Source organism: Oryzias melastigma, linkage group LG21, assembly GCF_002922805.2.
Source record: "Oryzias melastigma strain HK-1 linkage group LG21, ASM292280v2, whole genome shotgun sequence".
Classification (NCBI taxonomy): domain Eukaryota; kingdom Metazoa; phylum Chordata; class Actinopteri; order Beloniformes; family Adrianichthyidae; genus Oryzias; species Oryzias melastigma.
In genome coordinates this window covers 18,243,154-18,256,983 of record NC_050532.1, presented here as the reverse complement: position 1 = coordinate 18,256,983, position 13,830 = coordinate 18,243,154, and the positions used below count along the sequence as shown (strand labels likewise).

The window sequence follows — 13,830 nt, the reverse complement described above, 5'->3', positions numbered from 1 at the left end:
ACTCACTGGTTGACAGTAAAATTACTTAAGCATTAGATCATAAAAGTCATACTTTCTGTGTGTAAGCTATATATGAGAGGGTGGGGGGTGGGGGGCTTACCCAGCATAAGTGCTGTTTCCACATAGCAATGGATCTCTTTTGCCAGGAAGAACGTATTGATGACCTGTAAAGACAACAGAAAAATATGTTGAAATTGGTTCTTCTTTACATTTAAAAAATCTATTTTGCATTTAAAACATTAGTTATCTCTCTATAGAGATCTTCTCAAACTTCAGATTTTTTGTCTGTTCTTTAGGATATTTAATACAGGCATATAAAATAAAAAACTAAATACGACACAAAAGTAGCATTAATAAGTCAGTTGTTTATGCTGGAGAAGATGGTTTCATTACTATGCAATAAACCCACAAGGTTAAGTAAATTGATTATTAGTCATGTTTTGCTTCACTGTAAAAAAAAAAAATATTGAAAACCATTTCATATCCAAAATATGGTCTTTATCAGAATATTTTAGATAAGTAAAGGGAGTCATGTTCTTTAGTTAGAGTTACAGTCCCATAAGTTGCCACACATCCCTTAAATTTGAGGTCACAGTTTGGAAACCATTTGATGATTTAACATCAGAATCCACACTGTCAAGAGGGAGAAGAAAACATATCAAAGAATAAAGCAGTTCTTGAGCCTGGTGGAGATTTTTGTCCACAATATTCCAAACAGATTGAAAAAATACCAAGTTAATTTAAAATGCAGGAAAATTGAGTTAGAAGTTGGATAAGTAAACCTCCACTGATGTTGGACACCTTTCACCTTCAGAACTGCCTTAACCCTTCATGGCACAGATTCAACAAGGTACTGGAAACATTGCTTAAAGAGTTTGGCCCATAGTGACATGATAGCATCACACAGTTGCTGCAGATTTGTTAGCTGCATGTTCATGGTCCGAATCTCCTTTTCCACCACATTCCAAAGTTTGTGTTGGGATCTGGTGACTGTGGAGGTCTTTTGAGTCTAGTGAGCTAATTTTCATGTTCAAGGAACCAGTCTGGGATGATTCTAGTTTTATGACATGGAACTTTATCCTTCTGGAAGTAGCCATCAGAGGATGGGTACCCTGTGGTCATAAATGAATAGGCATGATCAGCAATAATACTCATACCCCCTACACCATTACACCACCAGCCTGAACCATTGATACAAGACAGGATGGATCCACACTTTCATGTTGTTGAGGCCAAATTCCGACCCTATACCATTCCAATGTTGCAGCAGAAATTGAGACTCATCAGACCAGGCAACATTTTTCCAATCTTCTATTGTCCACTTTTGGTGAGCCTGTGTGAATTGTAGCCTCAGTTTCCTGTTTTTAGCTGATAGGACTGACACCTAGAGTTCTTCTGCTGCTGTAGCCCATCTGTCTCAAGGTTGGACATGTGTGTTCAGAGATGCTCTTCTTCAAACCTCGGTAATAACGAGGGGTTATTTGAGCTATTGTTGCCTTTTTATCAGCTAGAGCCAGTCTGACTGTTCTTCTCTAACCTCTGGCATCAACAAGGCATTTCCACCCACTGGATATTTTCTCTTTTTTGGACCATTTTTTTGTAAACCCTAGAATTGATCAACAGTTTCTGAAAGAATCAGACCAGCCCATCTGGCACCAACAACCATACCCCGTTCAAAGCCACTTAAATCACCTTTCTTCCCCATTCTGATGCTCCGGTTGAACTGGAGCAGATCGTCTTGACCACGTCTACATCCCTAAATGCATTGAGTTACTGCCATATGATTGGCTGATTAGAAATCTGTGTTAACAAGCAGTTGTACCTAATAAAGTGGCCAGTGAGTGTAGATGAGCAGGTGTTTCTTACTTACTCGTCTCATTTGCATTTTGAAGAAGGATTCTCCAGTACTCGGTTGCGTTCTCTTCAGAAGTAATATCTGGTTTACGAATGCACTTGTTCTTCAGATGACCCATAAACAGTTGTAATCCCACAAGTGCAAAGACACTCAAGCAGAAAACGGTTAGAATCATGACATCAGTGAGCTTCTTCACTGACTGGAACAGTGCTCCAACAATGGTCTTCAAGCCTGAAAAAAACAACCAACCAGATGTTATTCAGTTTTAGGAACGTTTCATCTATTTGATTGTTTGCTGAAGATCAGCTTTGGACATATAGACATAGTGTATTCAGAAAATTGCAGAAATTGCTCTAAGCTTTTAGAATTTAGACTGTGAAATGTTAGTTTAAGGGCATTTTATGAACTATCAAAAAATCAAAAATAAGTGTTTTCTTTTTGTAACACAAAAGCAGTGAGGTGGGAGTGCACAGAAAAAAAATCCAGTGTTCTAAATTGAGGTAGCGTTATCTGTAGGATTATCTAAAGGATTTTTGGGCTTGTAGACCTGAAATCAACCTGAAAGGATGTTTGAGGTTGAAAAGGGATGAAGTGGAAGGAAGGAGGCAGTGAGCTGACCATCATCTGCATGATTGTACTGCTTACCTGGAATAACTGAGATTGCTTTAAAAGCTCTTAGCACTCTGAATGTCCGAAGAGCTGATAGTCTGCCAAAATCTCCAAACTCATTTAGATACCTGCAGGAGGAAACACATGCTTGAAAATATGTACAAAAAGTTGGTGATATGACTGTTGCTGCGGTTGCGTATGCAAAATGTCTTTAATCGATTCGACTTACGCTAAAACAATAACAGAGAAATCCAGCCAGTTCCATGGATCTCTGAGAAATGTGAACTCCCCTATACAGAATCCTCGAGCCAAAATTTTAATTACGGATTCAAAAGTATAGATCGCTGTGAATGTGTACCTGCAGGCAGGAAATAATAATATTACTCTTAATTGTTCAAACAACTTGCAAATCTTCAGTTCATTCAGAGCATGTTTATATCATTTCATTTGGGGTATTAATCCAAAATACTCACTCTACAGGCTTTGTCCAGTTCGTAGAATTATTATCAGCAGTGGAAGATCTAGTCATAAGTGCACAGTTGGTGAGGATGGTGCACATGATCAACACATTGAACAATCTGCAGGTGCTGTCAAGGAATGTTAATAAATACACTGGAGAATAAAAGACCACAAACAGTTTAAACCCAAGGTAAAAGAATCAACATTTCAAACACTGCAACAGGAATTCATCACTTTTTCCTCATGAATGGAAGAGTCAGGTGACAGAATCTAAGAAGTTTTCTTATTTTCTAAGTAATACTAAAAGAAAAGAAAGAATCTAGGTTGAAGCTTATGCTTATGTCAGAATTATTGCAAAATGTGCTTGTAGGACAATGACAAATCCACTGATATCGAAATGTTCTGACTATTCAACTCAACCTGTTGCATGTAGGGGTGTAACAATTAATCGATGAATCAGTTTATTTTCCTACGATCCAACCAGATCCATCTGCCAATCATAATCAATCTTGGAAATTACAATTTGGGTTTTTATTTTACTAAAACTGACTAAGTACCATCACAGCGGACAACACACAAGTGATCATGAATGATCAAGCCATCATTACAGTCAAATATGTGGAAACACTTTGAATTTTGCAAAGACATAGGGCCATACAGTGTGATAGAATGTTCTAGTAATCTTCCATTTTTGTTATTTTGATGTGGAAAAACAACAATGGGCTGAATTTTATAAAACTAAAATGCAAATGGTTTTGTGACACTTGATTATCTTGCAATACAAATAATTTGGAAAACTTCACCTGCCCTGTTCAGTACCAGGTATTTCTTTGAGTCATAGTGGTTGAATTTTTGGCTAAAGATGTCCTGGATTGAGAATCATTCAAAATGATCAAATATGCAACCATAAATTATTATATAAATCTAATCATTGTTAAACATAATCTGTACACCCCTAGTCGCATATCATTTTACCTCAAACAAAAGTTTCTCCATGTGTGACCCTTCTTAAACCACATTCATTAACAATCAATCACAACCTTGTGGAAAGGATATGAGTGAACCAGAATCTTGATTGATAATCTCCTAATGGGATTGAAGGGACCCAAGATATACAAGGCAGGAGCGGCATTGAAGCGAAAAATCATCTTCCTTTTATTTAACACTATAAAAGTCTGAAAAAGAAAAAAAAAGGTTGTTGCAGTCATACAACACAAATTCTTGGAAGATATTATTGCATTTGTGTACAGAGGTGTGAGTTATTTAGCAATTCAAGGAAAGCGAGCAAGAACAACATCAGCAATTCTCACAGCTACTGTCAGTTTACAGTATAGTCTCACTCCAATCATTCTTTGATCTATTCTAAAAGTCTTCCCATTGTCTTTTACTTGTGATTATCCCATTTTTAGACAAACCTGTGCTGTTTTCTAAGACATAGTTTCTGCATTATCTCATCAGAAATTGGCCTCTGAGTTGTGGGTAGGACTATTGGGTTAGACCAACCCCGCCCCCCCTTCCCTTTACAATGTTTCACAGACCTTAGAGCAGGGAGCTTGTGGCCTGCCCAACCTATTTTCTACACCACAAATAAACTCTTTTTCAAACGGCTCAATTTTATCTGGTCCTGATTCACAGCAATTTATATAAAAGAAATACTCAGACATGCAATTTTCAGCTTCATTTCTTCATCTTGTACTCCATCTTCAGAAAGATGCCACAAGAACATGTTAAAAACACACTTTTCATTTGAAATAGTCTTACACCTGAAAACCTACTGATAAATTAGTTTCCAGAAATCATGAAAAAGCTCAGGCAAAAGAGAAGAAAAATCTAAGAGCTACAGATTTAGTTTTGTGATACATGAGTGTAGAATGTTTACCATGTCAACAACTAATGTACGACCATTTAACCCACTGAAACATGGCAATCAATATGTTTTTAGCTTTTTAAAAACATATAATATTGCAAAACTTTCAATAAATACATTTTTTTTACCAAACCTTATAGTTTTAAATAAATGAAACCTACTTTGTGATCGTGGTAGGCTGGATCCAGGTCCTCCAGTGGCGTTGAGACCAAGCCATTAGGAATGTCCCCGAACAGAATAGGCAAGGGCTTGCCTGCCTCCAGATCTCGGTTGGGTTTGAAGTCTTTCTTGCTTTTGCGTTTTTTCTTCTCTTCCTTAGGCTTCTTGGCATTTTCCTCTTCAATCCGTGCTTCAATCCGTGCTTCAATGGCTTTGAGGGACTCGCGGGTAAACAGACGCAAGTTTTCTGGATCTGGTGGTTGATAAGGTTGTGCCATCTTTTCATCCTGCAACTTCAGGGTGAGCACTCTGTCTTCAATGAGAGAAACACCTGAAAGATTGAAAAAAAAAGAAATTTAAGAAAAAATCTTCTAATTTTCTGTAGCTTTGGTCAACAGGCGGTCCTGACTGAGAGAAGGTACGGGGTAAGATGTTCCTGGGAGGAAGTAGACCTACCATCTCAGCACTTCCTTACAAGCTAGGTTAAAATTAGGCTCATTTTAAAAATAGATCAACCCATCTGCAGATAGAATGAACTTTTTGACATGACAATGATCGATGTCAGGTGAGGTACTTGCCCCCTTCCACCATCCTTCAAGATGACTAGGGCCTTTTTTCCCCTTCAGAGCAATGGGAGAAAAAGATCCATCCTCTTAATAGGCCTGGCTGGTGGGATGTGTTAGGAAGACCTATGCAGTATTAAATATGTATGCACTTCAGAGTGCACTGAATACGCTACCGCTGTGGTGTATCAACCATCTTAAGCTAGAACTTTATAGAAAGTTTTTTTTTTTCTATAAAAGAAAAATTATGATGTATCTCTTCTACGTTTCTATAACTAAGACAAATTTTATTTTACATTCTTGTTAAAGATTGGACGTTTGGATAATATGGCCACCATTTTCACTATTTAAGAAAAAAGTGGTGAAATACTCATTTGAATTGTACTTAAAATTAAATCCAGCTATTCAAAAACCATCCTAATTAACATACATACAGATTCATCTTGTCCTATTTAAACTAATCGACTTTTAGATAAATTCTAATTCTGTGTTCAACTGATCAAGAAAAAAAAGAGTTCCTATATGTCATGTTTTATGCATCAGTGCTGATAATGTATCAGCTGGTCTGCTCTAACAGGTCTTCACTTATGGTTCTCACACAGTACACAAAGTACATCTTCAGAAGCTCATTAATGAAAAACCACAAATGTTCAACGGCTTCAACACATAATGAGATCTAAGGCCTTAGAGCCAATTTGAAACCAAAGGATACTCATCGATTGTAATATTGTAAAGTTATAGAGTTGTACTTTTATAAGTAGTTGGCCCGGAACCAGAGTCACACATTTAATTCCACTCTGTGGTACACTAAAGATCTTTGAAATCTATGAAATTGCATTTATATTAAAGTACATTTGCTCTTTAATTTTAACCCCTTGAACAAATCACTTTTGTTTTTGCTTTTACGTAGATGCAAAATGAAGTCAAAGTTACAAAAATTTGAAAAAAACGCAATTAATGACTAAGGAAAGGTGAAAGTATTAGTGTAATTTTTTTTTAAACAAACCATTAAATAAAGTCTTTTTTAGTTAAAAAGTAAGTGATATATTTGTAAAAATCTGGAAAATAAAGACGATAAGTTCATAGACATGCTGTGCTGAAAAGACAGTTATGGTTATAGGAGGCTCACTTTATGAAAAGATAACTTATTCTCTTTGCACCATGCCTCAGCTTTAGACTCATGACCACAAGTGCTATAAATTTTGATGTAAGAGGCGAGAATTGATTTATCGGACCCTGTCTTATTTTAGCGTATTTGGTGATAGAGTTAGAATCAATGCTTGTGTGCTGCATCTCTCAGCGCTCACATCTCACCACCATAACAAAATCAGGTCTCAGACCTGCTCATTCAGGGCGTTGGCAACACAGCTCATCACACAGATCATCTGCGTCACTTTATGGTTACTGTTTGCATCCTCACTAAAAACCCTGATAAAAGGCAAACAGGAAGGTTTCATCTCCAATTTCCAGCAATCTAATCATAATGTTGACAATCAGGAAAACAGGAAGTCATCTAGAATAGAGTGTGGGCTAATAATTGCTGTCATGCCCATTAACTTCTAAAATGTACTGTATGGCATTCTACAGTCCAGCCACAGCTTAAAGGTCCCACAAGAGAACAATTTCCTTTAATACTATTATTATTCTTTTTTCATACAAGCTTTAACATGTTCAGAATTAAATTAAACAAGAGATCCAACAGTGAAAGTGTGGAATACATCAGGAAGACTTTATAGATATAAAATCCAATTAAAGTATGAATACATTTTGGTTGAGATAATGTGGTGATCTCTATAAATAAAATAATATTTTTAAACTACTTTAGGATAAAACTATTATTTAAGAATAAAATGTGTTTTCAACTCACCATCAGTTTTCTACTGCAGCCAGGGGAGCAGTAGAAATGGGAAAACAAAAATAAAAACCTTGAGACACTTTCTGCAGTTTGTGTCTTATTCCTGCGTGGATCGGCTAATTTCCACCACGTTCACGAGAAGAAGAAGATGAAGAAGAAGATGCGCGACTAGGAGTCAGCGTCCGCCCCTGCGAGCAGCTGGGAGCGCAACTGAGCAGCTTCCGGATGCTCCGTCCCGCGGGTCCCCGCGCAGGGCAGGGGGGTCAAGACGGCGGCTGTCCGACTCCAGATGTCCGTTATCGTCGAAAGGAGATGATCAAATAAAGAAAGCAAAAGCTAATTTCAGTTTAATTGATTTATGAATTCGAGCTGAGTCCCTCCTCCCCCTCTGTGCGTGCGTCTGCGTGAATGTGTGCGTGACTTAATCAATCAATTAATTTACATTATTGACGATGAACAGCAAAATTCCAACTATTCCAAATTGAATTTAAATTGAGTGATACAATTGACGGCTTTACTTGTGACTGATCTGAGAGAGCTGTGAGCATCTTATTGTTTTAGCACCTTTTCATCTTTGTGTGCACCTAACTTTTCATTTTTTCCCCAAAATTTGTTAAAGTTTTTATGTTTCTAATTAGATAAATAAATATATTTAGCGTGTAAAGGGGGGATTCTCCTAATTGCAATGCCTGTTTTGGCACTTCCTATTACTGCCCTCTGGTGGACACTGATTGAAAAGCAGCCTTTTGAAATGTCCACATAAAAAACTTCAGACATAAACTAATTTATTTACACTTTTGAAAAATGTCAAGTACATTGATACAAAGAACTATAAAGTTTATTAAACCAAAAAAAAAATACTACCATTAATATATAGTATTAATGAGTAAATTGGGTTTATTTTATTAAAATAAATCCAACTTTAGCGAGCATGTTGCATCTTTGTGAACAAAAGAACATTTTTTTTTCCATTTTGAATGGTAAGCCTCAGGTTCTAATCTTGCTCTAAATCCTTTAATTCCAAATTTCCATGAGTGAGTTGATGCTTAACTCATTCCTGGTTGGTTAATTGAACTCAATATTTAGGTCATCATGCGCAAAAGTTCCACTTCCACCTTTTACGCACATTTTATTTTGTTTACTATCAGAATCAATTCGGGGCAAAGCCTTTTTTTGTTTGTTTCCTGGAATAATCTTTTTTTCCTAGAAAAAAAATTAATCGTTAAAGTCTTGACAGACTTTGCTGCGAGTCAAACGTCAGATTTGTGAGAGTTCACACTTCACAATCAAGTGGATCCTCCAGCGTGATGGCGCAGCAGCAGGTAGGAGCGAAACAAGCACTCTAAATTTTAATACTTTAAATTAATCACACATAAATAATAATTATTTTCTTTTAGAGAAACGATGAGGAAAGAGACGCATTAATTTCCTCTCAAAAAGCTGCCCGAGAGTCAACAAGTTCAATGATAACCGCGTCTTTTAATTTCATCAACTCTATCATAGGATCTGGAATAATAGGTAGGTTATTTTTCTGTAGTTTTTATATCCTCTGTTATATTTAAATTGTTGAAACTCACATTGATTTCTCTTAATGTTGTTTATTTTGGCGCAACAAGGAAAACCTTGCACGCAAGCCCCGCAGCTCTGCATCATATGACTGGCGCCTGTTGCTCTGTCAGCTGCACGCATTTAACTCTTCAAGTTCCAAAAGGAAAAATAAATAAAGTTTTTAAAACATTTAATTTTATAGAACATGTTTTTTGCTAGCATTTTTCTTTTTTAATGCGCAAAACGTTACACCCAGGAAAAATATTTATTTCCTGATTTAGTTTTGATTTTTCAATGTTTTTTTTTTCTTATGAAATCTGATTATTCTTTTATTAAACCCAGGTTTACCATATGCACTGAACCAGGCAGGACTGCCTCTTGGTCTGTTCCTTCTGATTGCTGTTGCATTTATCACAGGTGGGTGTAAAAAATATAAATACATTTTTAAGCAGGATTCTCCAAAATTAAAAAGCCAAGTAAAATAAATAACTACAATAGGTTGTTATGTTTGTTTTGTGGCAGATTACTCCATTGTCCTTCTAATCAAAGGAGGAAACCTCTCAGGCTCCAACAGCTATCAGTCCCTGGTGCAAAGCACCTTTGGTTTCCCTGGATTTCTGACTTTATCCGTCTTGCAGTTCCTTTATCCGTTTATTGGTAACTATTAAAATATTCCGATCCTCTAGATCAGGGGTCACTAACACGGTGCCTGGTGGGCACCAGGTCGCCCCCAAGAGCCACACAAGTAGCCCACAGGTCTCTTCTAAAAATAATACAACTTACTTGTGAGCTGAGTCTAAAATCACATCATTATTTTACATTATTTTTTTAATTACACATGCATTTATATAGATTTAAACATTAAAAAAGTAAAAAATATGTTCATGATACATGAGGGTTAGATAATTTTAGGTGACGTCTGTTATACTCCAGTTTACAGATGATTAGTTTAGTTCAAAATGTGACTAGATTTGTTTAAAATTATGTAATTTGATATTTCTTAAATGATAAACATGGAACAACACAGTGAAAATTTGACATTTTTCCATGAAATGTAGAGTTGTAAGAGATCATCTAAAAATGTAACAATTACTGAGATTAATAAAGTTCTCAACATTGATATTTGTTTCTTTGCTTGTTGTCATTGCTGAATTTTATTCATGTTTTTTTTTAACTTATTGTTTTCCTCCAGCCATGATAAGCTACAACATAACAACTGGTGACACCCTCACCAAAGTGTTCCAGAGAATCCCAGGAGGTAGGAGGACTTCCCGTGTCTCGGTGCATGTTTCTGCTCGATGGGTGTTATTTTCGGGTTTGCTCATTTCATGTCTACAGTTGGTCCAGATCACATTCTGGCAGAGCGACACTTTGTGATCTTGCTCTCTACCGTCCTGTTCACTCTGCCACTGTCACTCTACCGAAACATTGAGAAACTTGGGAAGGTGAGTTGGACGGATTTGAAGTTTAAAAGCTTTAAATGCGACTTGTAAAAAGAAATGTTTGCCTCCAGGTGTCCTTCCTGTCTATGGTGCTCACACTCACCATCCTCATCATTGTGGTGGTCAGGGCAGCCACCCTTGGACCCCAAATGTAAGACGGATTATCCTGCATTTTGCCCCTTATCCTTTGTGAATGCTCACTCAGACGTATACTTCTACATCTTTGTTCTTTTCTATAGCCTTCCTACAGAGAATGCATGGGCTTTTGCAAAGTGGAATGCCATTCAGGCAGTCGGTGTGATGTCTTTTGGTGAGACTGCAAGATTCTGATCATGAATTCAATCAGCAACGGTTACAATTTTCAGTGGAGAAACCCCCCAGAAAAAGGTTTAGAGCCAAAAGATCCCCTTTCATATATGCAAACTTAGTCAACAAAAATGTAATTTTAAGCAGCTCCTTATTTTATTCCAGGGGTCTGCAACTTTTAACAGCAAAAGAGCCATTTGGTCCAGTTGCTGACAGGGAGAGTCACCAAATCCTTCTTCATCTTTTAGAAAATACACTTTATTTTTTATGTGGTCATTTAGCTTTTCCTTTAGAAAATGTAGCTTTCAGATTTTTACAATTTTTTTAAAAAGTGTTATATTTTTCTATAAATAAAAACTTTAACATATTTACTTTTGACAGCAGCAAATTCAAGTTCTTTCAAAATAAAATACATTCTGTGTCAAATAAGATCCTCCCGCGGCAGCAGATTTTGAATAAAAATTCAAGTCAAACGTGAGATTTTCTTTCATTATGACAACAACTAGATGCTAGGGTGCAGCATATATTAGAATGTTCTAAACTCAACTAATAAATGTAATTTTAATTAAAATTGTTAGCACTTTTCTGAAAGCCAAAGATCCGCAATGGAACAGTAAAAGAGCTGTATGTGGCTCAGGAGTCTCAGGTTGTAGACCCCTGTTTTAGACAAAGTAAACATCTGAAAAAAAATATATATATATATTAAGATTGCTAGAAGTGCCTTTAAACAGATGACTGAGGAAGTACAACCGTAGCATGTGTTCTGAAAAACCTGTGACAACAATTGTTAGAAGTTTGGTTGAACACAAAGTAGAATTAACATCAAGGAAAAGCACCAATCACTATTTATGAGCAAATTTAATTGTTTCATACAATAATATCAATATTGTATGTGTAAATGAACTGTTTTATGAAAATTTTAGTGCAATTAGATACTTTTTGTTTCTTCATTATAGAACAGAAATTTGTATAAATACATTTTTACCCACATTACTTTTAATTTTGTATTCGAATAGAGAAATAAAATGATCACAATTTTTGTCTGGAAAAAACAAGAACTTAAGAAAAAACATTTTGTCTACATTAAATCTGTTTTTTTTTTTAAAGGAAATATTTGTATTCACTATTATGCTGTGGTCCAGATGAATACTTGGTTCTGATCGGCTGCTGGGTGTGGATTAAAAAATGTTAATAAATAGTGTTAATGTACGCCTTAAAAAGAAGTTATGGCTATATAGCCCAAATGTTCTATATCATAGCACTGGGAAAAATACCAATTGGTATTCCAATTATTAACACGTTTTAAGGAAATAAAAACACACACAGACTGTCATACTTTATTCCACAGTTTATCACAACAGCAAGACAATAAAAAAGATGAGTAACTTTATAGTTTCCTTTAACCTGTTTGCTTAATTTGATCATTTTTATTATTGGGATAAAGCTGAACAGAAAGAGAGAAATAATCTAAGAAGGAAATGCAACACAAGGAGGAATTGAACTTTTTAGACTTTGTTTCTTTGAAACATATTTTGCTTCGTCATCTGGACAAAAACAAATAACAAGAGGTGAACTTTCTCCCTGAACTGATGCTTTATTTAACTTATCGCGACGATCACCATATTGCTTTCCTTTGCTGCTGCAGTCGAGGTCATTGCAGGTTGTAGCTGTTACCATAAAAAGTGTATACTTAAACCTAAAAACAACAAGATTAAAGTGTTAAAATTGATTGAAAACATATTTTTTTTCTTTATATCAATTTGATATAAAGTTTATATAAAGTTTATATCAAATTGTTATGTCATCACTTCGGAATGTGGAGGTCAAAGGTCACCTGTCAAAATGAGTTTGATGGAAAGGTAATACTATGTCTCTCTCACACGGGTTGACGTGGTAATTTGGCCTGCAGTTTATACCAGTTTACCACTAGAAGATATTAGTTTATTTAGGCTGAAAAGTATTAGTCAAGGTTATTTAGATAGATTCCTAAGTCAAGGAGTGAAAGGAATATTTTTCTATTTTTTATAGTCAGTTTTCGATTAGTGAAGAAAACGATGATTGTGACGATCTCTTCAGCAAAGTCTTTTTTGTTTTTCTATACCAGATAAATGTCATTCTCAGTGATTCATTTCTGTGAATTTACCTTTGGTGTTTTGCCTTGTGTTTTAGCTTTTATATGTCACCACAACAGCTTTCTGATCTACGGCTCTCTGAAAGAGCCCACCTTAGCCAACTGGTGTCGCGTCACACACATCTCTGTGTCTTCAGCCCTAATAATCAGTGCTGCGTTTGCTGTTGCTGGCTACACAACATTCACCGGCTACACACAAGGTATCAACAGTCGACCTTGTTTGTTTTATATCTCAAGACGATGTTTAATATTTCACATGTTTTACTTTTTAGGAGACATATTTGAGAACTACTGCAGAGATGATAACCTGGCAACATTTGGCCGCTTCTGCTTTGGCTTGAGTATAATAACTACGTTTCCACTGGAGTGTTTTGTTACACGAGAGGTGAGGAAAGACCCAGCAGAGAATGAAAAATATAACAAATCATAACAATGCTTACAAATTTGAAAATTCCTTAACCTTTGCTTCATCGGCTTGTTATTGGGAGGTGTTCCAAATCCTGTTTTCAGTTTTCTACACAAATTGCACCAATCTAACTATGTATTTTTTTCCTTTTTTAGGTGATTTCAAATTTGGTTTGGGGTCGAAATCTTTCAAAAGCTGAACATATGGCTGTAACGGTGCTCATTGTTGCAGCCTGCACATCACTGTCTCTGGCTTTCGACTGTCTGGGAGTTGTTCTGGAGCTGAATGTAAGTCAATTCTGCTCCACAAAATTCATGTATACACATGACTTAAATGTTTGAGGAAAAACTGTTGTCATCTCATCATTTGGCTTTCAGGGTGCTCTGAGTGCCACTCCGTTGATCTTCATCATCCCGTCTGCCTGCTTCCTCAAGCTCTCCCCTGGCCGCTGGTTCCAGGGTGAAAACCTGTTTGCTTCCATGTTGATAATAATTGGGTTCTTTGTCATGATCACTGGACTGATCCTGACTGGTCTCTATCCCCAGGACTGCTCACATGGGGTGGAGATGTTTTACTGTGCAGATGCAAACATCTCTGGTACAGTGCCACCTTAATGAAAAGAACATACCT

At 36.3% G+C, this 13,830-nt stretch overlaps 2 protein-coding genes across 2 annotated transcripts in view; one reads left to right on the top strand and one right to left on the bottom strand.

The window, feature by feature from the left end:
- The window catches only part of scn1laa (sodium channel, voltage-gated, type I-like, alpha), a 28,997-nt gene extending 21,493 nt beyond the window's left edge, over positions 1-7,504 (bottom strand). Inside the window, exons 1-7 of the mRNA XM_036209688.1 lie at positions 7,380-7,504; positions 4,952-5,280; positions 3,980-4,098; positions 2,938-3,042; positions 2,694-2,822; positions 2,501-2,592; positions 1,871-2,086 (exon numbers count right to left, since the gene is read on the bottom strand). Coding sequence (XP_036065581.1) covers positions 1,871-2,086; positions 2,501-2,592; positions 2,694-2,822; positions 2,938-3,042; positions 3,980-4,098; positions 4,952-5,227 — 937 coding nt within the window. The 5' untranslated portion in view covers positions 5,228-5,280; positions 7,380-7,504. The remainder of the gene's footprint in view (positions 1-1,870; positions 2,087-2,500; positions 2,593-2,693; positions 2,823-2,937; positions 3,043-3,979; positions 4,099-4,951; positions 5,281-7,379) is intronic.
- A 1,101-nt stretch (positions 7,505-8,605) lies between these two features.
- slc38a11 (solute carrier family 38 member 11) lies at positions 8,606-13,830 on the top strand. The gene is made up of 12 exons (XM_024286859.2): positions 8,606-8,689; positions 8,765-8,885; positions 9,258-9,332; positions 9,438-9,572; positions 10,108-10,173; positions 10,254-10,360; positions 10,429-10,508; positions 10,597-10,667; positions 12,833-12,994; positions 13,067-13,179; positions 13,356-13,487; positions 13,578-13,830. The coding sequence occupies exons 1-12, from the start codon at positions 8,675-8,677 to the stop codon at positions 13,812-13,814; spliced, it is 1,314 nt and encodes a 437-aa protein (XP_024142627.1). The 5' UTR covers positions 8,606-8,674; the 3' UTR covers positions 13,815-13,830.